At 44.0% G+C, this 26,550-nt stretch overlaps 1 protein-coding gene across 3 annotated transcripts in view; it reads left to right on the plus strand.

Moving 5' to 3' along the window:
• The window catches only part of LOC147030789 (uncharacterized), a 682,768-nt gene that overhangs the window by 605,775 nt on the left and 50,443 nt on the right, over positions 1–26,550 (plus strand). For all 3 annotated transcript variants that reach the window (XM_085875201.1, XM_085875199.1, XM_085875198.1), the window contains exons 12-13: positions 1–27; positions 15,765–15,938. The exon at positions 1–27 is cut by the window's left edge and continues 133 nt beyond it. In XM_085875201.1, coding sequence (XP_085731327.1) covers positions 1–27; positions 15,765–15,938 — 201 coding nt within the window. The remainder of the gene's footprint in view (positions 28–15,764; positions 15,939–26,550) is intronic.

Consider the following 26,550-nt stretch of genomic DNA (forward strand, 5'->3'; position numbering starts at 1 on the left):
GAGCCTTCCAACTTTCACATCTCCCTGGTATGGACTGTTGCATTTTGCAGGCAGAGCTGTGACATGTCAGAACATCCTTTCCCCGCTGGTGTGTCGCTTCGGTAGCTTCTGATGCATTGGTTCTGTATAGCATATGTTGTGTCCAGTTTCTCCTGGGTTTTGAGTTCAATTACAGCTCTTCACTGACCTCCCTCACAAAAGGTTATCTGCTTCCCATTTGATGAAGTACATTTACAATAACCTTTTGGTGTTGATATAATCACCATTGTTTATTTCACACCATGGGATGTTTGTGCATTGATTCAATGTGGAGTGAGAACAGCTTCGTGCATGCAGCATGTTATATCACAACACAACTGACGTGCAAGTCCTTTTTGTCCCTCTGTCTTAATTCCTGCTTTGTTGGCCAGTTTTGCTTTGTTTGTCAATGTGCATTCCATTTATCGTTCCTCTCCATTTATTTTTTGACTGTCTGTATTTTCTTTTGTATGTATAATCAAGGCAAGATACTGACAGAACCATACAGCTTTCTACACATGAAGAGTGAGCTAAAAAGCATTTCAAGGACAGAATAATCATCACAAAGACTAATGGAAAACAAAATGTAGTTCCCTTCCATACCTGTGATTGTCAGGACAGGCCAGATCAGATCTGTGACTTGCTGCAGGTAACATATAAACCCGTACTAACCTGTTCATGGCCGAGTGTTGGTGACTAAACCGTTTCTCCCACCAGGTTTCCTGGTGTGGAGGGTGTATGGATATGGACATCCAGTAGGATTAAATACAAAACCTTCCAAAGGGTGGAGGAGCTCCTTGTGAGCCAATGACCATCCATATCTTGCGCCAACTGTGTGCGGATGTCCTCCTGCAGTTGGTTACCTTCCCTCGGAGGTTGATGGCAGGATTTGTTCTCCAGCCACCACAATACACATGATTCCAAAAAACAGACTGAGGTAGATGGGGGGGGGGGGTGGTGCTGAGGTATCGTCCACCAGAAGGCAATCTCCTCGGGTTAACCTGAGGCTGTCCTTTCGGGTGGGTTCCTGAAATGTACTTTCCCTAGTTGATGGGGATGGGCCAAGCATCTGCCTGGGGGGTGGCCAGACAGAGGCCCCTGGAGTACCGACGGAAATGGACGCAGCGATGTGCTGTGGTGCATGCTCCATATATATATATATATATATATATATATATATATATATATATATATATATATATATATATATATATATATATATATATATATATATATATATATATATATATATATATATATATATATATATAGCCGAGGTGAGGTGGAAGACCTGGAACTCGTACACTGAACGCATTGCTTTATTTCCATGTGTTGTCACATCTTTAAAAAAAAACCCAGATAAACCACCCACACCCTAATAATTGTCCGCAGGTTACTCTATTTTGTGTTGGCTCTACCCTTTCTTCCATGCCCTCTCTTTCCTTTCTATTTTTTGAAAACATGGTTCCTTTGTGAATTACTGTATTTATGTGGTATTGTGCTGGATTACTAGGATATGAATACAACACGGAGGCCTAATGACAAAATCACATTTTTCTTGTTTTGCAATTTCTTTGTATTTTTTTTTTTATCTTGAGCTTGTATTTCAGGTGTCTACAGTGTTTAGGAAATGCTGAGTGAGGGTGGGGGGAGAGAGAGGTGGAGCTTCTTTTTAATTTTGATGTTGGAGGTAAATTTGAAGTTCATGGAAGAGCGAGGTGACAGAGTGGAAAAAGGCATTGCACTGACAGTGGAGCATTGGGTCTACAGATGGACGCCAAAAAACAAGTGAGTCACTAAACATGAAAAAAAGAAAGAAAGGACGAAAGAAAGAAGGAAAGAAAACTCATCTGCAAATCAAATGGTTTGGTTAAGTGGTGTTAATGGAGGTAGAAGATATATCTGCAGTAGAAATGGACGATGACCTGAGATGACAGTGGACTGCCTACTTGAAACTCAGGAGGGAAGAGTGCAGTTGAACCGCCTCTGGATGACAGTTCCACAAATAGGAGAAAAACGGAACAAAAGAATAATGGTGGACAGTAAGCAAATATTTCTGGGGAGTTAACCTGGATGAGTTACTGATATAATGCTTGCATACTGGAGGAGCTGGAGAGGGTAACAAGATTGAGAGAACAGAAGGAGCAAGACTGGAGAGAAGGTGGTAAAAACAGGCCAGCGATCTGTCGATGATGTGAGAGAAACAAGCCTTGTGCTACAGCCTTGTGCTACAGCCTTGTGCCTTGTGCAGGAGATGTCAATGATGTCCAGAGCCTTAGGTTCTTGCTGTTCTTGTAGGCCGAGTAGTTCTGATTTTGAACGAATGACTTGGATAGATGTCGGGTGCCCAGTCTGCGGCTATTTTTGTTAATCGGTTTCCATTGTGAAATGTTGAATCCATTGATAGGAACATGAATGATGGAAGTTAGAAAATCCAAATATGAAGTCAGCGTTGTACCACAAAGCAGAAAACTTGACAAACAGAGACTGTGGAATGCCCAGAGATTTCTGGGGAGCTGATCCTGGCCTCTTGTTTGACTTTGAGTCTTGAGATACCTCATTGCATTGCTCAGACACAAACAGCAGCATGTTCAGAATTGAGAAACTGTTGCAGAATCCAAACTGATGGTAAGACATGAGGACTATAGTTGATTTCTGTTTTTGCACTCTTCTTGTGATTCGGAGTGATGTTAGCTGAAGTGCTCAGATAAGTCATGGAGGCTTATGTGAGGTTCCCACTGTCGTGCTATCCGTTACGAACGCCACGATTGGCCATTCTTAGCTGATCATGGAATTTCTCTGAAAGTCTGTTCCCACTATCACGATGTGTGGCACGATTTAAATCGTGGTCTCACAGAGTGTGGTGTTTGTCTTGTCGATGATCGATCCCGATCACCACGATTAGGAAGCACGATTAGATGCAATCTGTCGCGCTTTGTTACGATGCAATACGATCTGATACAATGATCCCGATTGACAATTGATCGTGTTGATCGCAGAAAAATTTTGAACCGTTCAAAAATTTTCTACGATTAACACGATTGCCACGACTGACCTCAATATCTGATAAGATCTGATAGGATCACCACGATTAGTCCACGATTAAGACCACAATTTCAATCGTGCCGCGCATCGTGATAGTGGGAACCTAATTTTATGAATGCAGACAGAAGAGAAGGAAAAGCAGCAGAGAAGGATTTGAGAACAAGGGCACTCATGCTACCTGGGCCCTACGCTGATGCAGGGTTGAGATTCCCTTCTCACGAGAAGCTAAAACAGGATTGGTTGAGCACCCAATTTTGTCGCCTCGAAGGGTTGGAAACATGATATTCTTTAAATAATGGTTGTTTTTTTATTGGTTTAAAAAGTCATTCACCCGAAAGAATATCACCACTTTCATAATATTGTGTTTTATATGTTTTGAGGAAGAAAAAAATGGTTTATGGGGAGGTATGATATTAATGTCATGGTTTAAGGGAGGGGTTTAGCTTGATCCTACTGGGATGTAAATGGGCAAAGCTGTTGATGAATGCAGAATACTTGATCTCCCGATTATAATGTTTGTGGGGGAGTCTGAGGGATGTCAGTCTCCAGGCAACGGGTCGGTACTTTTAAAGGTTTTACAGTCTGGGTCAATTGACATTCCAATGTAGGGAATCAGATTCATGAAGGAAACACACCATAAACTATCCTCTCTCTCTCCAATTTGGATCTGTAAGACAATCCACAAGAGTAGGACTTTTATTGTTAACTCCAAAGTTTAATTTGAAATGACTGCCTCAAGTGGCTTGACAGCGTGCTCATGTATAATGGGCTCACCTCTGAGTTGTCCAGTCTGAGTTTGATTCATGATGGAATCGAATGCAACGGTAAATTTTGCTTCACAAGCACCGGTGTTGCATAATGGTGTGCAGAAGGAGAGTTGCGATGGTAGTATTGTTTTTTTTGCATTCACTTGTGAACCCTGCAGAACCGATGACACCTTTAGCTAAAGGTAGGTTTACTGTGACCTAACAAGTTTCAAAATTTCTGTCTCTGGATTCTGCTGTAGTTCTCATAACTGCCCCCCCCTCCCATCACCACCTCCCCTCCCCCTATAGTGACAGGAAACAAACTAACAGGCAGCACTAAGTTCAAGGTTATCGATATCATCATTTCAATTTCGATTTGAAGTTATCCATTCTTCGATATGTACATCGGTGTGTACACCTACACACGCACACGTTCAATCCAGTTATTGTGGTGGACAGCTTGTATAATTAAACTTACTAGTTGCAATGAACAGGTATCATGAAAGCTTTTTTTCTGGACTGCATATATGTGAGATTACATAAAGGTGAATGCAGACCTTTTATTCCAGAAAATCAGAAAATAATTCTCAAGGAATTCCCCTGAAACAAGGACAGACTTGGAAACTGAGGTGTCAAATTTCCCATTTATGGAAACTGATGCCATTTATGGAGAATCTAAAGGATGAGTGGGCAGCCATTTCAGGACACATGCTTTGATGTTATATATATTACATTATATCGATATTACATTTTATTTATATATATATATATATATATATATATATATATATATATATATATATATATATATATATATATTGACACCTCCCACATTCCTCCAACCGAAGAAGCTGCATAAAGCAACCCAAGAAGACCGACATAAGGTAAGCGCTTTGCTGTTTCAAACCCTACCCAGAATTCCTCCACAACTCAAAAGACATTCAAACATAATACACGCTTGAGAATGCCAATGCAAAGGAGTGTCAGGTCAGGTATGGGAGCATGTGCCAGAACAGCGCGTCACTGCGTCCACTTTCCGCCGGTACTCCAGGGGCCTCCGTCTGGCCATCCCCCAGGCAGATGCCAGGCCCATCCCCATCTCCTTGAGATGATGGTCAACCTGCTGCAACCACGAGGCACGTGGTCAGCCCACTGGCCTCCTCCACTCATGAGACTCCCTCGCTGAGAGAATCTGGTGAGCAGGATCAGCGTCAGGAAAACGAGCCACATGTCCATACAGCCGCAACTGACGCTCACGGACTATGCAGGTAACAAATCTCATCCGAGTCTCTCTCAGCAACCGCTCATTGGACACAAAATCCGACCAGCGATAGCCAAGGATTCTCCGAAGAGACCTGGTACCAAAGGAATTAAGTCTCCGTCTCAGATCCTTGGTCAGAGTCCAAGTCTCGCATCCATAGAGCAAGACTGGAAGTACCAAGGACCTGAAGACTCGGACTTTCGTCCTCCCGCACAGGTACCGGCAGCGCCACACCCCATGATCCAGTGAATCCATGACTCCCCAGGCCCGACCCAGACGTCTATTGACCTCTGACTCGCAGCCAGCAGAGACATGAATATCACTGCCAAGGTAAGTGAATCTCTCCACGACCTCAACATCCTCACCACAAACAGACACAGACAGGACAGCAGCATCCAAGATGTCACCGAAAGCCTGGATCTTAGTTTTGACCCAAGAAACCCGTAATCCCAACGGCTCCGACTCCTCATTCAGCACCTCGAGGGCCCCCAAAAGGATGTCTAAAGTCTCCGCAAAAATGACTGCATCATCTGCAAAATCAAGGTCCGAGATATTGAAATTCCCAAACGATGCACCGCAACTTGATCTCTCCGACATCCTCCCTAAAATCCAGTCCATACAAGTGCTGAAAAGTGTGGGGGCCAGTGCACATCCCTGACGAACTCCAGTAACAACTGGAAATAAGTCAGAGATGGTACCACCACACTTCACAGCACTCTCAGTACCAGAGTAGAGTTCAGACATCAGATCGATCAGTTTTGGTGGCACCCCATGAAGACCAAGAATCCTCCAGAGGACATCCCGATTCACTGAATCGAACGCTTTACAGAGATCAACATAGGCTGCAAGCAGCCCCTGCCGAAACTCTTGTCTGCGTTCGGTGAGGACACGAAGGGCAAGGATACGGTCAATCGTTGACCTCTTTGGTGTAAAGCCTGACTGCTCTGGACGCTGGTGCTCAAGCAGATGGTGGCGAACCCTATCAAGAATTATCCGAGCAAAGACCTTGCCCGGCACTGAGAGCAGCGTCACCCCTCGGTAGTTGTTGCAGTCTTGGCGATCACCCTTCCCTTTCCAGAGAGGGACAACAAGGCCCCTCTTCCAGTCAGTTGGGATGATGCCTGTGTTCCAGGCAGAGCACAAAACTGCATGCAACAACACGAGTGCAGCATTTCCACCAGCCTTGAGAAGTTCGGCATGGATGCCACAGATCCCTGGAGCTTTGCCCCGTTTCAACTGGTTCACCGCAGCCCATGTTTCCACAAGCGAAGGTGGACCACAGTTGATTCGAGGGTCAGCAACAGGGATTGTAACACCCTTGACGTCCAACTCGACAGCTGGGGGATCAGCCTGGTACAACCGCTCAAAGTAACCGGTCCAGCGGGCCTTCACTTCAGACTCCTGTCAAGAGCCTACCACTCTCTGCTCGAACTGCAGTGCTCCGAGGGATGGGCTTGGATGAACGTAATGCACGAATTCCCCTGTAAGCGGGACGAGAATCACCTGTCCACAGGTGATGCTCTACCCCCTCACAGATTCCTCGCACATAGGCCTCCTTGTCCACCCTCAGTGCATGTACAGTTTTATGCCTCAGCTCCCTGAACAGCTCAGCTCTGCCATTCAGCCTGGCCCTGCGACTCTGGTCAATGGTATCCAGTGTCCCTTGAGAGACAAAATTCTTCTTTGCCCTGCGGTGAGCTCCAAGACATCCACCGGCAACATCAAGGACAGTAGTCTTGAAGGCACTCCACAACTCTTCAGGACCCCCCAAAGCACCCAGACCCCCCAAGTGTCCACTCAGCCTGTTCGCAAACTCCTCAGCTACTCTCTCATCCCTGAGCTTGCCAACATCCAGCCTAGGCTGGGATGGTACAATTCTCCAGAATTTAAGGTGCAGCTTTAGAGTTGCTACAACAAGCCTGTGGTCAGTATTGAGGAACTGAGCACTCCGGTAGACCCTGCAGATCTGGATCATCCTCCAACGACCGTCAATGAGGACATGGTCAATCTCCTTTGCCACACCGCCAGCGTTGGAATACCAAGTCCAGCGATGAGCTTGTGGGCGCTGAAACCATGAACCAGCCACCCTAAGTCCATGACTTCTTGCAAAGTCAAGGAACTTAGTGCTATTCTGGTTCATAGTTCCTGACCCATGGGGACCAACACACACCTCATACCCATCCCTATCAGTTCCAGTCGATGCATTGAAATCCCCCAAGACTAGAAGTGTATCTCGTCTGGGGCACTGATCAACCACAGACTCGAGTGTGGCGTAGAATGTGTCCTTCACGGTGAGATCACTCGCCTCAGTCGGAGCATAAACAGAGACCAGGGAAATAACACCTAAGGAGTGACGAATCCTTAATCTCATAATACGCTCGTTGACCGGTGTTACCTCAATTATCATTGGGGTCAGCTTATTGGACACAGCTACAGCAACTCCTTGGGTATGGTAACCATCAGAGCGACCAGACCAATAGTAGGTGTAACCACACATCATTATCTCGCCGCAATCCGGTCTCCGAACCTCAGAGAGAGCTGCGATCCCGATGTCCAAACGCTTGAGCTCAGATGATAACAGAGACAGGTAATCATCCTCTCTTAGGGATAGGACATTCCAGGCACCCACCCGAAGGGACTGCCTCAGGTTAACCCAAGGAGATCGCCGTCTGGTGGACGACACCTCAGCACCACTCCGACACACTCTCCCGCAATCTGACCCAGGGATGTTACCCCGTGGTTTCCCTCCTATCATCAAAGATTGGGGGTCCCGAAGGCTTTGCCCAATCCCGTCATCCGGTGAGCTGCCCTGCGAAGGGAAGCTGCACAGGAGGTACTCCCACGGAGTGGGTTTTCACATTTTTTTGCGTTTTTGCGTTTTGCGGAATGAAGGGTTTTACGGTGGCCGGAGTGCAAATCCTGCCACCAACCTCCTAAAAAGAAGTAACCCAACTGCAGGAGGACGTCCGCAGACACAGTTGGGCACTAGATATGGATGGCCGTTGGCTCACAAGGAGCTCCTCCACCCTTTGACAGGTTTTGTTTTTAATCCTGCTGGGTGTCCATATCCAAACACCCTCCTCACCAGAAAACCTGGTTGGGGAGACGGTTTAGTCGCCGACAACCCGACCATGGAACAGGTGAGTACATGGTACCTGTAGCAGGTCACAGATCGAACCTGACCTGACATAAAGGAGTGTGGGAGGTGTTAATTATTTATACAATCCTAGCCACCTGGGTTTAGTTGATTTGGTGAGAGCTGATTGGCTATTCCCTCTATTCACAGGTGAGAGATGTGGGTGGGTCTTTATTTATATATTGACTGCTTTTGACATTCGCACGTGGTACATGCTTGGGAGCCTCATTGGTATGCATTGCTGTCTGTGCGATCGCTGATGATTTGCCAATAAGCGATGAAACTGGTACGGTAGCTGAGGGGGTGTGAAGCATTGGGAGCTCATGTGTGTACTATGTGTGAACGTCTTTATAGTTGTGGAAGAACTCTGGGAAAGGTTCGAAACAGCAAAGCACTTTCCTTGTGTAGGTCTTCTTGAGTTTCTTTATGCAACTTCTTTGGTGAGAGGAGTGTGGGAGGTGTCAATTATTGATAATCCTCGCCACCTGGGTTCAGTTGATGAGGTGAGAGCTGATTGGCTATTCTGTCCATTCACAGGTGAAAGATGTGGGTGGGTCTTTCTGGATACATATATATATATACTCCTTTATCAAGTATATATACATATACTCCTCTATCAAGAGCCTACCACCCTCTGCTCTCACTGTAATACACCGAGGGACAGGCTTAGAGGAACTCGATGTGCAAATTCCCCTGAAAGCAGGACGAGAATCACTTGACCACAGGTGATGCTCTACCCCCTCACATATTCCTCGCACATAGGCCTCCTTGTCCACCCTTAGTGTACGTACAGTTTTACGCCTCAGCTCCCTGAACACAGCTTTGTCATTCAGCTTGCCCCTGTGACTCTGGTCAATGGTATCCAGTGTCCGTTGAGAGACAAAATTCTTCTTTGCCCTGCGGTGAGTTCCAAGACATCTACCGGCAACATCAAGGACGGTGATCTTGAAGGCACTCCACCACACTTCAGGATCCCCCAAAGTACCCAGACTCCCCAAATGTCCACTCAGCCTGTTCGCAAACTCCTCAGCTACACTCTTATCCTTAGGCTTGCCAACATCCAGTCTTGGCTGGGATGGAAACATTCTCCTGGATTTATGAGCCACACGTTGGTTGGCAGGTGTGACCAGGTGTTAATCCAAATTGATCACCAGAGATGATGCTTTTGGAGAAAAGGAATGATTTTATGTCAACTACGGTGATGGATTCCATGACCTTGCTGATGTTTGAAAATACAGTGAGCCAATTGGGCTGTAGTTCAGGGGATCCATTTTTGCACCATTTTAATGTAATGCTTTGACGTTGGCTGATTTTCAATTTCCGAGGTGGATATCGGACACCAGTCCTTAAATGTAAAAGAATAATAATAACGATTTTTTTGTTTGTTTACGTGAATACATGAAGCGCGGATCTAGAAGCAGGTCACTTTATGAATTACGAATATGCAGGGTCCGCGAATAGCGGAGTCCAACAGTACAAACTATGTGAAAGACATACCTCACCAAATTGTACAGGCAGTGTCCAATGAATATCAACTGTTTTGATGTTTTCCTCAACAAGGAACTTCATGATGCACCTCTCTTCCACAACACATGTGACTATGTTGGCCACCATCATGGTTTTCCCCAAAATGATTTGACCAGCACTAATGCCACTTTTTGTAAAACGTTTTCAGGCAACAAAGACAGCATTGAACGATAACCTTGTACAAGTTCTTCACTACAAAGGCCTCGTTAACATTGAACCACCCTCGTCTATGCTGTGTTAATCAGTTAAATGAAAACGATGGAAAGGAGGGAAGGTTTTTTTTTTCACATTTCAATTTTATATCAGGGGTAAAATTTCAGTTCATATTTTGACGTCGTTTTTTTTTTTTATCTACCTTTGGCAGAGCAGACAGTGAAGAAATGCAATTACAGTGCATATAACTCGACCAAACTTTAAAATTGGGAATCTGAAAGTAAAAACCTGAGCTATTGATGTGTAAAAATTGCTCTGCATCTCCCTAGACATATCTCTGCCATTTAACACAGTCCAGCACCCTGCTGTGTTTCTCAAGTTTGTTGCCTGCAGCTATAATGCTGTCGATGTACCTGGCTTTCTGCTTTAGTCGTCTTGCGCAGTAAACGTGTTGCTTTCAATGGAACGATCTCCTCTCGTCTCATCTCGTTTCATCACGTTTCGTCACGTTTCGTCTCGTCTCCTCTTTCATTGGAGGCTATAGGTCCCCGAGGCATTTTCTTGGTCCCAGTCTTGTTCCTTATCGATGGAAACAATCTCATCGATGCTCTGGAAAAACTTTTCTTTGTGGAAAACCCAAATCCCAATGACAGGCAGGCAGCAGCTGCATCACTCTCTTCTGATCTGGAATTGATTCAGTGCTGGTCTGAATAAATCCTAGAAATATCTGCCCTAAATGCATACTTCCTAGAATCTCACAGTCTCGTCCTGTCACTCGAGAAGACTCATCATATGAATCCGCCTGTCAAATTCCATGGTCATCCACTGGAAGTTCAGTCTCTTGACGTTTAAGGCTTCCATCAGCCACAATCTTCTCTTGGGTTGACCAATGAGCAAATCTTGCCTCCATATTGCCAAACACAAACTGGATATCCTCTGTCGTTTCAAGACATTCCTTGAAATATCAAAAGTACTCACAGTCTACAATGCCTTTGTATGAGCTCCTGCACAGCTCAATGGACTACTGCTCTTTTATATGGGCTGGTGCCCCAGCATGACATCTGTCTCTCCTGAATTCTGAACAGTGTAGAATTTATGACTCTCAACATTATTGTCGTCTCCCACAATGAGACCAAAGCACAAGGCCTGTTGTTTTCACATTGCAAATATGTTGATGACCTTGCTATTTTTTTACCACCCCTCCTCCGTCCAGTTTAACTCCTCTGCTGTCAGTTCTCAAACTCTCCCCAACTCCTCCAAAATGCACACATTCTTCCAGTAATGCTTTCCTGGTAAAACTCCAAAAATTCAGGCTTACTACAAACCCTAACTCTTTTGTTTTGCCTTTCTTTAATTTTGGGAACTGCTTCTGGAGATGATTCAGCTGATATCTTTCCTCCAGGACTTCAAACAAGCAGTGCACCACGATCTTTATGTCATCCTCCATGATCACACCCACATGAACCCTACTTGCATCTCACTTTTCCATGTCACTTCACTTTTCCATGAACCACTATGTTGTACTTTTTTAATTGCTCCGTAATGTTGCATTTTGGGATTCGGTTGAGTTGAGCTGTTCAAAATATTACCATGGAATATTAAACAAAAGCTTGTGTGGTCGGGCCAAACCATATTCATTAAAATTGCAAACATTGGTGTTTGGAGAATGAATATCTGCTAATGAAATTAATTACCCAGGTCTCTGATGTATTTCAAGCCTATGTCCCTCCACACCTCCAGGTAGCATCTCAGGTCCAAGCACATTGCGACTGCTTCATGCGTAATGAAAAACTGTGGTTAAAACAATGGATTTCTGAGCCTTTGTCTTATTTTGAAATGTTATTGTTGGCTGGTGCGCTTTTCTTCACTGGGTTTTTCACATCTGTCGGGATGTATGATGGCACAGAAAAAATAAAAGAAAGTACAGGAAGATTCACAGGTGTCGAATGAAGAGAAAACACAATCGCATGCCACTTGAGCATTCATTAATATTCTGCCATCACAAGATTCACATCATCCTGTGAGGTTTCAGCTCGAGAGCATGCTTGACCTCTCATATATATATATATATATATATATATATATATATATATATATATATATATATATATATATATATATATATATATATATATATATATATGTACGTACAGCCCTTGTCTCTCTTCTCTAATGCCATTCTGTGTTGGCTAGATGGGGCAATGAGGAGTCAAAACGATTGAATAAGATGTTCAAGGTAATATAGCAATGAAGAATGGAAAAAGGTCCCAATCCCGAAGGCAAGTCTCATTATGCATTGGCAAAGCATGATGTTGGTTTGGCAGTTAGGGTGGCGTGCTTTGGATCTTAGGTTGCTGAGTTTGAGCCCTGTTGGCCGCTGAATTAACACCAGGTGGGGTTGATTCAGCCTGTCATCATTCTGAGGTCGGCGAAATGAGTACCAGTGTACTGGTAGAAGAGCACAGTATCAGCAGCACAGCTGCGCCACAACAAAATGATAGCTACCCGGCAGCCAAGCTGCCATACGCAAGAAGAAGAAGATTATGCATTGGTGGATGGATATAACAATGGATGAAATTGTGGAGGATCACTGCCTTAAAGTTGCCAAAATATGCGCAGAACTTGGAATTTCTCAAGGCAGCATTTTTCCATCACCCATGAACAATTTGGCCATGCTGAAAGTCTGAGAAAGATAGGATTCTCTAAAACCTCATCACTCATGAGCAACGGCAAGCTGTTGAAATCATGTCACAAGCCTTTTGATCTGTTCATGTCAGATGCAGCAAACCTTCTAAATCACTCATATGGTCGCTGTTTACGAAACGTGAAAGCAGCACGGGGACCCTGAAACCAAATTGGACTCGAACAATGGAATCACCAAGGCATCATTCCCAATCAAGGAATTTCAGGCCCAACCTGCATCCGACAAAATCACAGGCTCGATTTTCTGTGACAACAAAGGGAACCTGCTGATTGACTATGTGCTTCACTAGACTACAGTCAGGGGAATATTACACAAGCCTCATGTAAAAATTGTGGCAGGTCATAAAAGGACAAAAGAAGGATGTCTGAATGTGTATTCCTCCTTCATGAATGCACTGTGGACAAGACCCTTGTCACAAAGATCATCATTCATGACTGCGGCTTCGAGCAGCTGAATCACCCAATCACCCCCACTCTTTCCCCTTCCCCACCCCTGCCGCAACCCTCATATAGCGTATACCTGTCCCCAGTGACTATTATTTGTTTCAACCACCGATTTGTTGACGAATAACTGAGTTGATGACTGAAGCTTGATGACTCAAATGAGACGAGAGGAGGGGAGAGGGTTCCATTGAAAGCAACACGTTGACTTGGCAAGACGACTAAAGCCGACTAAAGCAGAAAGCCAGGTACTGTACATGATATAATAATACCATTCCTTTTGCACAGTAAAGGCACGAAGTACAGTCCTGGACAGGTCACCACTCCAACACAGGTTACCCCGAATGGTTATTACCCCAGTCCATTGGTCCTCGTTTCACCGACCCCAGAAGGATGACAGGTTGAGTCAAACCCACCTATTGTTAATTCAACAGTCGAGAGGGGCTCTAACTCAGGATCCTTAGGTCCCAAGCCAGCCACCTTAACTGCTAAGCCAACACCATGCTCTATTGTACATAGATGGCCTTTCAGTTGCAGCTGTGGCTGAACGAGCAATTTGAAAATATTTTACTGGCATTGACGGTTTGAATGAGAAATGGAACAAGTGTAAACAATATAAACAAAGGAAACTACACTGAAAATACAAATTTGAAATGTTTTGCACTGTCACGTTATTTGTTCACTGGCCGTAATTAACTTTACAAACTGCTGCGATCTCGTAAAGCTAATTGTAATGGTCGATTGATTAGTGTTTTACTATTTACGGGCGCAGACAGCGGAGACAAAACGTTTTGTTTTCTTCGGTTTTTCTCAATGTTGCCAACTCATTCACTTGAGCGTTGAGCTCTGTCTTTCATTCACTCAATGTCACAGAACCGAAACAAGTTTCTGTGACCTTTCGTGCACCAGATTTAGCAAGCAGGACGCAACAAATTGGAATCAAATGGACATATTGAACCCTTCAACTTTCAAGTGTTGGTCATGGCTTGCAATCAAGGTGATCGGAGGTGATATTGTAGTCACCTCCATGAAAACAAAAGAGTTTGAGGCAAAGATATTTGCATTGAAGCTAAAAGTACCTTGCCAAAGTCGTGGTAAAAATTGCCTGCCAGAGGCGAAATAAAAATCTGAATTGGATAAATGGAAAGGAGATGGTGGAAACGTTGGCGACTGATATATTTTTTCCGTGCAGCGCTCATTGCAGGTTTGATCCGCGCCATCGTTAAGGCCTGCAGTTGTCCTCTGGGATGTGGCACGGGGAGTTGGGCACAAGAATGATGAAAGGGCAGATTTGTATAAGTAAGTCACAGCACGAGTCAAGAGCATTGTAAACTACAGCGTAGAAGCACAATTTAAGATGGTCACCTCAAGGAGTCACGGCACACTCGGGAGCAATTATTTAATACCTGGTGTCCCAAATGATCATCCTTCTTGTTGTCGACAAAACTAATGTGTGTGATTATGTTGCCAAAGTACTTATTTTATTGAGTGGCCTTTTTCAGTGATCTATTACGACGGTGTTCGAGCTTAGAAATTCCAGCTTCAACTTTAGCAAAACGTCTTTGGGCCGAAGCCATTGATTGTCAAGGAAAGCTAACGAGCTTTGGCATGGTGTTGCCAGCTCCACTTTGTGGGCCATTGCTTCCAACAGGCTTGACACTTAATCAATTGTCTGTTGGTTAACCCGTAGAGCAACTGCTGTCCTCGGTTTCATGACCGCACGAGCCATTTCTTTGCTTGTGTTGCCTTTTTGTTGGGAGAAACATCCGCTCCCTTCGAGTGTGTGGGAGATGGAGGGATCATGTTGTTATCCTTATTATTATTGGCAATTATTACTATTATAAGCATGGTGTTGGCTTCGTGGTTAGGGTGGCTGGCTTAGGATCTTAGGGTGCTGAGTTTGAGCCCCATTGGCTGCTGAATTAAAACCAGGTGGGGTTGACTCAGCCTGTCATCCTTCTGAGGTCAGCCAAATGAGTACCAGTGTACTGGTAGAGGGGCACAGCATCAGTGGTCACAGCCTTGCTTCCAAGAAATGATAGCTACCTGGCAGCCAAGCTACCACATGCAAGAACAGAACAGAACTACTGTTATTATTGTTAATATTATTATGCTATTTTAATACTTGTTGTTATTACTTTCATTATTAGATGCCATGACAATAATGGAATAAAAGTTCAGGATGTTATCTATGCACCTTAACACTGCATTTCCCCAATTCAGAAAATGGCAATAAAACATTGGAATTCCTCCAGATTCTTTGCAATCGAGTCGAAAGCGACATAGACTAAGCGACTGTGAAAATAAGGTGAATGCCTCTTACTTGTGATACAATTAAGGGCTCTGAAGGGTCACTGGTAATACCCTCTCCCACCAACATGGGAAGCGGCACAACACGATACCCATTTACGTAGAGATTTTGTGTCGGCCCCACCTTCGGAACCCCCAGGGGAAAGGGGGTCAAACCAAGGAGCTATAACCTTTGTCATATGACCCTCAGTAGTCCTGGCAAGTTTGGTTGAGATCGAATCACTAACGACTGAATGCATCGGCCACAGACATGCAGACAGACGGACACAAAATTGCATGTTGTAGTATGATTGTGCTGTTTGTCTTACAGAACAATGCTCCAGTCTAATTCTTTTTGAGTGATTGTTATTTAGTCAGGCTGAATTTGAATCCAACGTAAAGTCCTCGGATTTGAAATTTAATCACAATGATTTTGTGCCTGCAGCAGGTCAGAATGACAGAAGAACCTACAGAAGAGGAGGACAGGACCGACAAAGAAGAACTGCTGCCTTTCTGGAGAACTTGTCGATCACCACCATCGCCAGAATGCCCAGCCTGGCCATTGCATTCTACATCGACACAGGACCACCGCACATCTCATTCTACATCACAGCATGATGTAAGTTATCTTTCACTCTCTGGCTGCTCATGTTTTAACAATGAAATTGCTCATCAACTTCCTGTTGTGCTGTCTGTTATCCCCATACCACGGTTAGTTGTTATCGTTGTTCTTATCATATCCTGCCATGTATCAAACCATGCTACAGACCACAGGTCCAATTAATTGCAGAGAATGCCACAGCGTTGGCACGAGCTTTGACTTTGTTGGTGCCTGCAGGAATTGGGAACTTGACAAGGGTGACAGCACACTACTCTTTGCAAAATACACCATAAAAGGCTGCTGTTGGCTTTGTGGTTAGGGTGGCTGGCTTGGGATCTTCGGGTCCTAATTTTGAGTCCTGTTGGCCATTGAATTAACGCCAGGTGAGGTTGACTCAGACCGTCATCCTTCTGAGGTCGGCAGAATGAGTACCAGTGTACTGGTAGAGAGGCGCAGCATCAGCAGCATAGCCGTGCCCCAACAAAATGATAGCTACCCGGCAGCCAAACTGCCATACGCAAGACGAAGAAGAAAATACACCATGGGAACTTTCAATTCCACCAGCCAATGTTGGCAGGTGGAACTTCCGTTTAATGCCCTTGATCTGACGAACAACATACTCAGAGATGCACCACCTTGCCAACAGAGCATGAGAATGGCAGTTTATAGTCAGGGTGGGAATTGAACCCAGACTAGACAGATCACAGATGAGTACACTACTTCTGAGTTATCCTGTCACTTACAGTGTGCTTGTAAATTACTGCTGTACTTGTTGAAAGTCAGATAAACCTTCAGAATGTAATCGCTGAGAACATCGGAGGCATGTATTCTTTGTATAAGCAGGTTATTTGTATAAAACTTTGATGCTGTCAATATTATGGCAGGAATTTCCTATGTATTTGCCATATTGTATTGTGGTCATTATTTTCTACATTTTCGAAAAATCTGACACGAGAGTTAGACATCTCCAAGCTGTCCCTTCTGGTTTTACAACCATTTGATGTTGAAAGTGAATAAAACTGTATAGACAGTTTGAATGAGAATAAAAGCAAATGTATTGAAAACTAACCCAGAAAGTTGACAAGTAGGTAAAAGTTTGTAAATGTATACAGTGGGGAGAAGAAGTATTTGATACACTGCCGATTTTGCAGGGTTTCCCACTTACAAAGCACCTGGAGGTCTGTAATTTTTATCATCGGTACACTTCAACTGTGAAAGATGGAATCTAAAACAAAAATCCTGAAAATCACATTGTATGATTTTAAAATAATTGATTTGCATTTATTGCATGAATTAAGTATTTGATCACCCAACAACCAGTAAGAATTCCGGCTCTCACAGACCTGTTAGTTTTGTCTTTAAGAAGCGCTCCCATTCTCCACTCATTACCTGTATTAACTGCACCTGTTTGAACTCGTTATCTGCATAAAAGACAGCTGTCCACACTCAATCAATCAGACTCCAACCTCTCCACAATGGGCAAGACCAGAGAGCTGTCGAAGGACATCAGGGACAAAATTGTAGACTTGCACAAGGCTGGGATGGGCTACAGGACAATAGGAAAGCAGCTTGGTGAGAAGGCAACAACTGTTGGCGCAATTATTAGAAAATGAAAGAAGTTCAAGATAACAGTCAATCTCCCTCGGTCTGGGGGTCCAGGCAAGATCTCACCTCGTGGAGCCTCAATGATCATGAGAAAGGTGAGGGATCAGCCCAGAACGACATGGCAGGACCTGGTCAATGACCTGAAGAGAGCTGGGACCACAGTTTCAAAATTAACCATCAGTAACACACTACGCCGTCATGGATTAAAATCCTGCAGCGCACGCAAAGTCCCTCTGCTCAAGCAAGCGCATGTCCAGGCCTGTCTGAAGTTTGCCAATGACCATCTGATTGATCCAGAGTAGGAATGGGAGAAGGTCATGTGGTCTGATGAGACCAAAATAGAGCTTTTTGGTTTAAACTCCACTCGTCGTGTTTGGAGGAAGAAGAAGGATGAGTACAACCCCAAGAACACCATCCCAACCGTGAAGCATGGAGGTGGAAACATCATTCTTTGGGGATGCTTTTCGGCAAAGGGGACAGGACGACTGCACCGTATTGAGGGGAGGATGGATGGGGCCATGTATCACGAGATCTTGGCCAACAACCTCCTTCCCTCAACAAGAACATTGAAGATGGGGCGTGGCTGGGTCTTCCAGCATGACAACGACCCGAAACGCACAGCCAGAGCAACTAATGAGTGGCTCCGTTAGAAGCATCTCAAGGTCCTGGAGTGACCTCGCCAGTCTACAGAGCGGAACCCAATAGAAAATCTTTGGAGGGAGCTGAAAGTCTGTGTTGCCCAGCGACAGCCCTGAAACCTGAAGGATCTGGAGAAGATCTGTTTGGAGGAGTGGGCCAAAATCCCTGCTGCAGTCTGTGCAAACCTGGTTAAGAACTACAGGAAACGTCTGATCTCTGAAATTGCAAACAAACGTTTCTGTACCAAATATTAAATTCTGTTTGTCTGATTTATCAAATACTTATTTCATGCAATAAAATGCAAATTAATTTTTTTTAAATCATACAATGTGATTTTCAACATTTTTATTTTAGATTCCATCTTTCACAGTTGAAGTGTACCTATGATAAAAATTACAGACCTCTACGTGCTTTGTAAGTGGGAAAACCTGCAAAATCGGCAGTGTATCAAATACTTGTTCTCCCCACTGTACATATGCTATTACATCATGAAACATAATCGTTCAGAATGCAGGAACACGTCATTTTCACAGAACGATAGATTATTATGTTAAAGTTATATCACATTGATGAATGGAATATTTGGGGCCGGCAGGGTGGCCGAGAGGTATGTATACATCCTGGTGTCTTGCAGGCAAGGCAAGGCATCAATGTGTGTGCCGTCCCTCGGATGCTGCATTAGCAGCACAGGTGTGCTCCCCTCAGCCAATGATGCGACGTGCAGCCATGCGATGCATACGAAAGAATACTCTTATTCCTTTGTATGTACCCTGAAAATAGCACAAATATATGAAGGGTCCTGAAAGTCTTTGAAACATGTAAAGCTGAAGTCATAAAAAAAAAGAAAAGAAAAGCTCACAACGATGAAATTATTATCCATGGAGCACACATGTGAAGCCAGGACATGCTTATTGCTTCACTTCATGAATCCTGAAGATGTGAGCTTGGAACGCCCACTGTACGCGCGTGAAAAGCAAACCATGAGTGCAGATTGGCCAACCGATATCTTCAGCTGTCATTTTCACGATTTCACTCAAAATGTAAAGAAGGGCAGAATTCACGTGAAATGGACGAGTCTGTCAATTTAAATCGCTGTAAAATAACTTCTGTGTTAATGTTCCGTATGGCATTGGAATTTCGAATCGACAACGTTTTGCGGATAACCGAGCAGTAACTCTATAATATTGGTGTCCATATCTGTGTTATTTATATGCAGACGGGTGATTAGCATAATTTGGAAAAATTACATTGAGAAAAGAGGAGGAGGAGGAGGAGGAGGAGGAGGAGATGAGGAAAGAAAAAAAGGATAAGGGAACGTAGGAAGTGTTGATAGAAGGAAATAGAGGTTGGAATTAGATAGAAGTTTGGTGTAGGAGGACCAGGTGAGGGTTCGTTGAGCGGAAGGTGACTAAATCTATTAAAAAGCCCTTGTTTATCCCTCTTTCTGCAAACCTTTCCTTTCTTTCTTCAATTCACTTTCTTTCCTTTTCTCAATGTTTACCCTTGCCAGAGGAGATGGTGTTGCATTTTGGTCAGTTTGTCTGTTTGTCTGTTTGTTTGTCCGCACAGAACGTGAGTAACCCACCTCCTTCCAAATTTCCATTTTGTCCTCCTTGGAGTTTCTTTCTGTCTCCATCTTTTCCACCCCATGCATCCTCTCCTGGCCTCCATTCCTCTCCACACCCATAATTTGTCCAAATTTCCCTCTATCTTGGCCTTCATCTCTGCTGTTTGTGTTTCTCCCCTCTCTCTACTGTTCCTTTTGCATCCTGTTTTTGTCTGTTATGTCCTGATCCATTCAGTGCACTAGCTCTTCCACGAGCCTCGACTATGTATCCCAAAAAGGACCCTCAAGACCCCTAAGGTCATTTAGTACCTTTGACACTTAAGATACTATATATCCCTAAGACTGCTTTGAACCCTAAGACCCTAAAGACCTTGTAGATCCTGTTGGACTCTTTATAACCCAAAGACTATATTATATTCCCCCATTAGACCATTTTAAACTCCCAAGGACCCCATAGACTCCTTTCTGCCCTTTAGACCCTTTTAGACATTTCGGCTTTTAGATCTTCACACCTCTCAGACATTATAATATGCGTTAGAGTTCAGACCCCTTTGACCTTAAGACCCTTTTAGACGTTTTAAGACCCTTTAGACCCGTTCGACCTTTTCAGACATTTCGATCTTTACACCTTTCAACCTTCAGACCATTTCACCTTTTTTCTCTCTCTCTCTCTCTCTGTGTACCATGGTTCAGCTCATTTAAGAGTTAACTTTTCCTTTGTAACTTTAAGACCTTTGACATGTACACCTTGACAACTCGACGATTTAGACCTTTTAGTTTCAAGCAATGACATCATTTCGTACATCCTTCCATTTATTTGCCCCCACAAAATACAACCACACAAAACGAGTCCTGGCGAGGGTCTGCAATCTTTGATTGCTCTTTCTTAGTTACCTCCACCGCCGAAGTTGAAGGAGGTTATGTTTTCACCCCTCTGTCTGTCTGTCGATCGCCTACAGGTCAAAATTCGAAACTGATAGTCATGAAACTCTACCAGCTTGTAAAGGTGGTCTCAACTGTGAAGCCTATTCATTTTGAGATCAAAAGGTCAAAGGTCAACTCAAGGTCAACCTTCTAAAATCAATTTTCAACTGAAAAATTGTCAATTTACATCTTATTAACTTGAAAGTTGAACAAGATTTGCAGAGTCCATCATTGAATTGGGAAAGCGACTATTTTAGGTCAAGGGTCAACTCAAGGTCAATCTTCTAAAATCAAATTTCATCTGAAAAATCATCGATTTTCATCTGATTATCCTGAAAATTAAGCAGCAATTGCATGGTGCATCACTTTATTTGGAAACCAACCATTTTTGAATTCAAAAGGTGAATGGTCAACTCAAGGTCAAACTTCTAAAATCATCAATTTTCATCCGATTGACCTGGTCTGTGATGAAGATTGTCAATTTTCATCTAAATGAAATGGACAATTTGATGTATCCATGGCAACCTTTGCCTGGTGTTGGCTTAATGGTTATGGTGGTGGGCTTGGGATCCTCGAATCCTGAGTTCAAATCCCACTTTTTCTGTTGAATTAATACCAGGTGGGGTTGACTCTGCCTGTCATCCTTCCAAGGTCGGCAAAATAAGTACCAGCATGCTGGTATACTGTGTCGGAGTGGCGATCCGTCCAGGATTGTGCCCAACAGCCAAGGAGACTGCTTAGACCAAAGTCACATTTGCTCTACGGCGAGGATACGGCGGCCGTACGCCCTCTGAATTGACAGAAACGTGTGGTGGTCTCAGGGTGGCCCTATGCCGTTTGGCTATCTTTTACAGGCCGTAGGGGTCGCTGTGGAATTATAACGCGGAGTTATAACTTTTTTTCATTTCTACGTTCGCCGTAGCAATTCGACAAGCCGAAACAAAAAAACTGGTAAAAAAAAAATAAAATTAACCCATCCGTCGTCGTCCGTCTGGCCACACGTTCGCCTTAGGGCCCCCCTGCGGTCGCCTTGTGGGCACCTTGAGGCTACTTTGCGTCTGCCTTGAAAATTATATGGCCGCCGCAGGGCCCCCTGAAGGTCACCGTGCGACATCAAATCAAAGACCGTACGGCAACCCCACGTTTTCGGTCTCCACAATTTATAAATACGCCGTGCAGCTCCCCGAAAAATACAAACATATGTGACTGCTACATTGTGTGACCGTGGAAATACTGAGGCGCCGTATAATTGCTCGTGGCCGTAGATTTTGGAGACCCCACGGCCGCCGTGGCAAATGTGACTTAGGCCTTAGGCACCACCAACACTCTGCACAGAGTATGGTCCCGATGGATTGATGATGGCAATCTTTAGAAAGGGGGGGGTGGATTTTGCAAGCATCGTGCTCTGCACGTCTTTTTCTTGTTTGTTTGTTTGTTTGTTTGTTTGTTTGTTTGTTTGTTTGTGTCTGTCTGTGTGCAGGATATCTCAAAAAGTTGTGGACGGATTCGGATAAAAGTTGGTGGGCAGGCTGGGTGTGTGACAAGGACAAACTGATTAGATTTTCATGAAGATTAAAATCCGGATCCGGCTACTAGAATTTTTAAGTGATTCTTCACCATTGAGAGATAGGACCAAAAATGATATTTCTCACGATATCTCAAAAAGTTGTTGACGAATTCGGACGAAACTTGGTGGGCACGTTGGGTGTGTGAAAAGGAAGAATTGATTCAATTTTGGTAAAGATCCGAATCCGGGTCTGGGTATGAGAATTTTTTTTTTTAAGTGATTCTTCACCATTGATGCGGCTGAACTAATACATATCACGATGTCTCAAAAAGTTGTGGACGGATTCAGTTGAAACTTGGTGGACAGATTGGGTGTGTGACAAAGACTAATTGATTCGATTTTGCGGAAGCTCCAAATCCGGATCTGGGTACGAGAATTATTTGATTTTTTTTACGTGATTCTTCACCATTGAGAGATAGGGCCAAAAAACGATATATAGCATGACATTTAAAAAATGTCTTGGGCCTGATATGTTCTCATGGATCAGACATTGTGGGGCGGAGGTATGCGCTCTACCGAGTGCCCTTGTCGTTTTTAAATGCGTTCCTTTCCCGCACCCTTCTTTCCCTTTGGATTAATATTGTATGTGTACGGCCCTGAAGGCCACCCTTTCTCTCATGATTATGATCACTTACAGATCATTTGGAAAATTCTGTGTGAGCCAATGTGTAATCCTTCAGTGATGGCAACGATGTGGTCATAATGGTAGGTTATTGTTATTCTGATCGTTTTTATGAAAACGCACGAGCCCACGAGCTTGTGCGCCTGTGAGTGTAAATGCCTTGCCTCCTTCAAGGTGCTTCCACCCCCAGACCCTACCCCTCCCCCAACCATCCCATCCAAACCTGCCAGTCATTCCATTACCTCCTCCCAGGCTTGTTTTTCATGAGTTTTTTTTTTTTTTTTTTACCTCCTTCGAGATTGTATGTCATTGCATTCTCATCATCCCTCCTTAAAGTTATGTTGAGTTGATGGCAATGGTACGGGATAGGTGGCATAATTGCTTTTTCCCTGTATCTGCTTTTCCTTGTATGCCATATGTCATACTTGGAATAACCTGGTTCTAAAGTTACAAATTTGGCTGATCTTATGAAATGTAATCCACATTGATCAAAGATCTACCAGAATTCAAGTTGAACAGGTGCTGCATTGGCTGAACAGCCGTGTTGCTAAACTGCTTCAGACAGTGCTCATTGGAGTGTGTCGGTGGTGGTTAACCATGAGTCCATGACTATCACTCTGAGTAACCACGAAGCCGAGTGTTGCCTTAGTGGTTAGGGTGCCTGGCTTGGTATCCTAGGGTCCTGAGTTTGAGCTCCGTCCTCCACTAAATTAATACCACGTGGGGTTGACTTAGCCTGTCATCCTTCTGAAGTCGGTGAAATGAGTACCAGTGTACTGGTATAGGGGCACAGCATCAGTGGCGTAGCTGTCTCCCGAACCAATGATGCAACCAGAAACTACAAGGCTGCACACGAGTATGTGCAATGTGAGTAACCACTTTTCCTTCCTTTTAAAGATAATTTAGTATTGTGGATCTCGAACTCCAAAATACTTTGAATGTTTCCCTTTCCCCTTATGGTATACTTCTTACTTCATACTATAATGAACCTCCACAGATCTCTAGTGATCCTTTCTCCTCCTTTTGAAGGAATATCTCATTCCTTTTATTTCTTCCCTACTTAATCTTCACATTCATCACAACAACTTACTGTCTTAATTTATGCTGAAAATCGAAAACAGCATCGATAACCCCTCTTAAGTGTAAAATGATTTCATGAAAAATAAATGGCAACATTTACGTTCAGATCCATCAAACAATTTGAATTAATTTTGCCATAAACTATAGCTTTTCAATCATCACAGCACAAAACACTGACGAATAAAACTAAAAGCCATTTCAACTCTGGAGTGACCATCAATGGTCATCATTTTGTATGCAGCATCAAATAATCGATGGTATTTGCATCGTTTTGCGCATCACATGCACTGAGTGCCTCCTTCTTCCTGTGCTGCCAATGGAACCAATCTGCTGTCTACTTCCATCATTCATACACCTCACAGTCAGACTATGCTCACTTCAGTTTAGTTTGAGATGACAGGTTGGAGGAAACTTTCAAAAACAGGTGACTGCACAAATATTGCATGAGGTCTTTCTCTGACTTGTGAAGGTTGATGGTGAGTCCAGCACTGAAATGATGGAATTTGGAAAGAGTTGGGGGCACACAACCCAAAAGTTGTGGATGAAGCTCAGAGAAGTTACAAAGGAATGAGAAAGGCACTCGGTAGAGCCAGAGGCGGTGTTAGGGGCGTGCATCCCATGCAATTGCACGGGCCCCGAGATGACAAGGGACCCCCACATAACCGATCATGGTTCACAATTTTTCGAGACAGGGCCGCCGAGGGTGGGGTCTCACTTCGCTGACAAACCATATCAACTTGTGAGTGGTGATAAACACAGCGCAAAGGGAATGCTCCGTCTCAAGGAAAGAAAGCACTGTCACGTAAGGAATCGATTAAAAACATGTTTTCTCCTGATGTTTAACTTTTTTATTGTATTTTTAATATTCAATGCCAAGGTTCGTACAAGAGGTAACACAGAGAACGTATCACAAGGGGGGGGGGGCAGGAGACAAGAGGGGTAGGAGAGAGAAGGAAAAAAACAGTGGGGAACAGAGACATTAGGATATCTGTGGAAGGGAGAGGGATGGGGTGGGGTAACACGGGGTAAACGATATGGACACGACAGGGACTTTCAGATCCTTACACTACAGGGACTTTCAGAATGGAAAGCAGGGAATTTGAAGGAGGTGGGTTGGGGTGGATTGATGGGGGTAGAAAAGATGATGGTTTGGATGGGGAAAGATAAGAGATGGTGGTGAACAGCTGTTTTTGAAGACCTGGAGGGGAGAATGGGACTGAACAGACTGTGGAAGTTTGTTCCACAGGCAAGAGAAAAGAGGAACAAATGGGTGGAGGTGAGTAGTGAACCTGAATTTTGGGAGTTTAACAAGAAAAGGGTCACTGGCATACCGTGTACACCCTGCAGAAACCTGAGAGTGACAGAGCCAAAATAAGGCAGAGGGTGCAAGACCAAAAAGGAGGTGGTAGCACACACAGAGGCCTCCAATATGCCTATGATGTGAGAGTTACTGGCCTGGACACTCATCTTCATCATGAGAGATCGCAATGATTTTAGGGCCTTGCTTTTCACCGCATCAAGAAGAGCAAGCTATGAGATGGGGGCATCAGCCGAATGGGGAGAGCAGTACTCCATCAAGCTGTGAATGAAAGCCTTGTAGGCTGTTGAAAGTTCCGACTGGCCAAGGAAAGACCTTACACGATGAAGGATGCCCATTCGATGGCTCGATTTGGAGGCCATTTTGGTAATATAATCTGCCCAAGAAATATAATGGCTGATGGTAAGGCACTAATGTTGAAGTGACTTAACCTCTTCAAGTAGTTTGTTTAGAAAGTAGATAGGAGGGTTTGCCAGGCGGTCCTTTTGGAGAGAGAGGGTGAGTGTGTGGGATTTGTTGAGGTTGAAAGACGTATTCCAAGTGATGGACCAGCTCCTGATTCATCAAGGTCTGCAGAGAAGGAAGAGGCTGCTGTCTACCTGTCTGAAGGATGATAAATGATATGGCAGAGGGTGGAATCATCAGCAAAGTGATAGGCCAGATTTTCCAGGAAATCAGAAGGATCAATTATGAAGATTAGGGACAAGCCTAGGCTCAAGACACTGTCTTGGGGCATTCCAGCCTTGATGGGGAAAGGAGACAAGAGGATCCCGTTCAAATGTGTGCACTGAATATGGGACTGGAGGACGTGAGTAAGCCATGTATACGAGTTGGCCTTCAATGCCATTAGTAGAGAGTTTGGAGATGAAGGCGGGGTGCCAGACTGTATTAAATGCTCGAGATATGTCCAGAGAGATGGCCCTGATCTCATGTCTGACATTAAGAGCTTCATCCATTTTAGAGAGAGTAGAAGCAACATGTCCAAGGTAGAATGACCGGGTCTGAAACCAAACTAAACATCTTAGATCAGTCCGCTGGATAAAAAGAAGGTTTTGATGTTAACTGCAGTGATATATATTCCATGACCTTGCTTATAATTGGAAGCAAGCTAATAGGCCTGAAGTTCAGAGGATCAATTTTTGATATATATATATATATATATATATATATATATATATATATATATATATATATATATATATATATATATATATATATATATATATATATATATTTGCTGTGGGGCCAGGTGTCGGTGGCGAGCACGACCGCGAGAGGGAGCAGTAGAGTCGGCTCCACCGAACACAC

The sequence above is a fragment of the Eptatretus burgeri genome, chromosome 3 (assembly GCF_056783735.1).
Source record: "Eptatretus burgeri isolate ZD-2024b chromosome 3, Ebu_testis_v1, whole genome shotgun sequence".
NCBI lineage: Eukaryota > Metazoa > Chordata > Myxini > Myxiniformes > Myxinidae > Eptatretus > Eptatretus burgeri.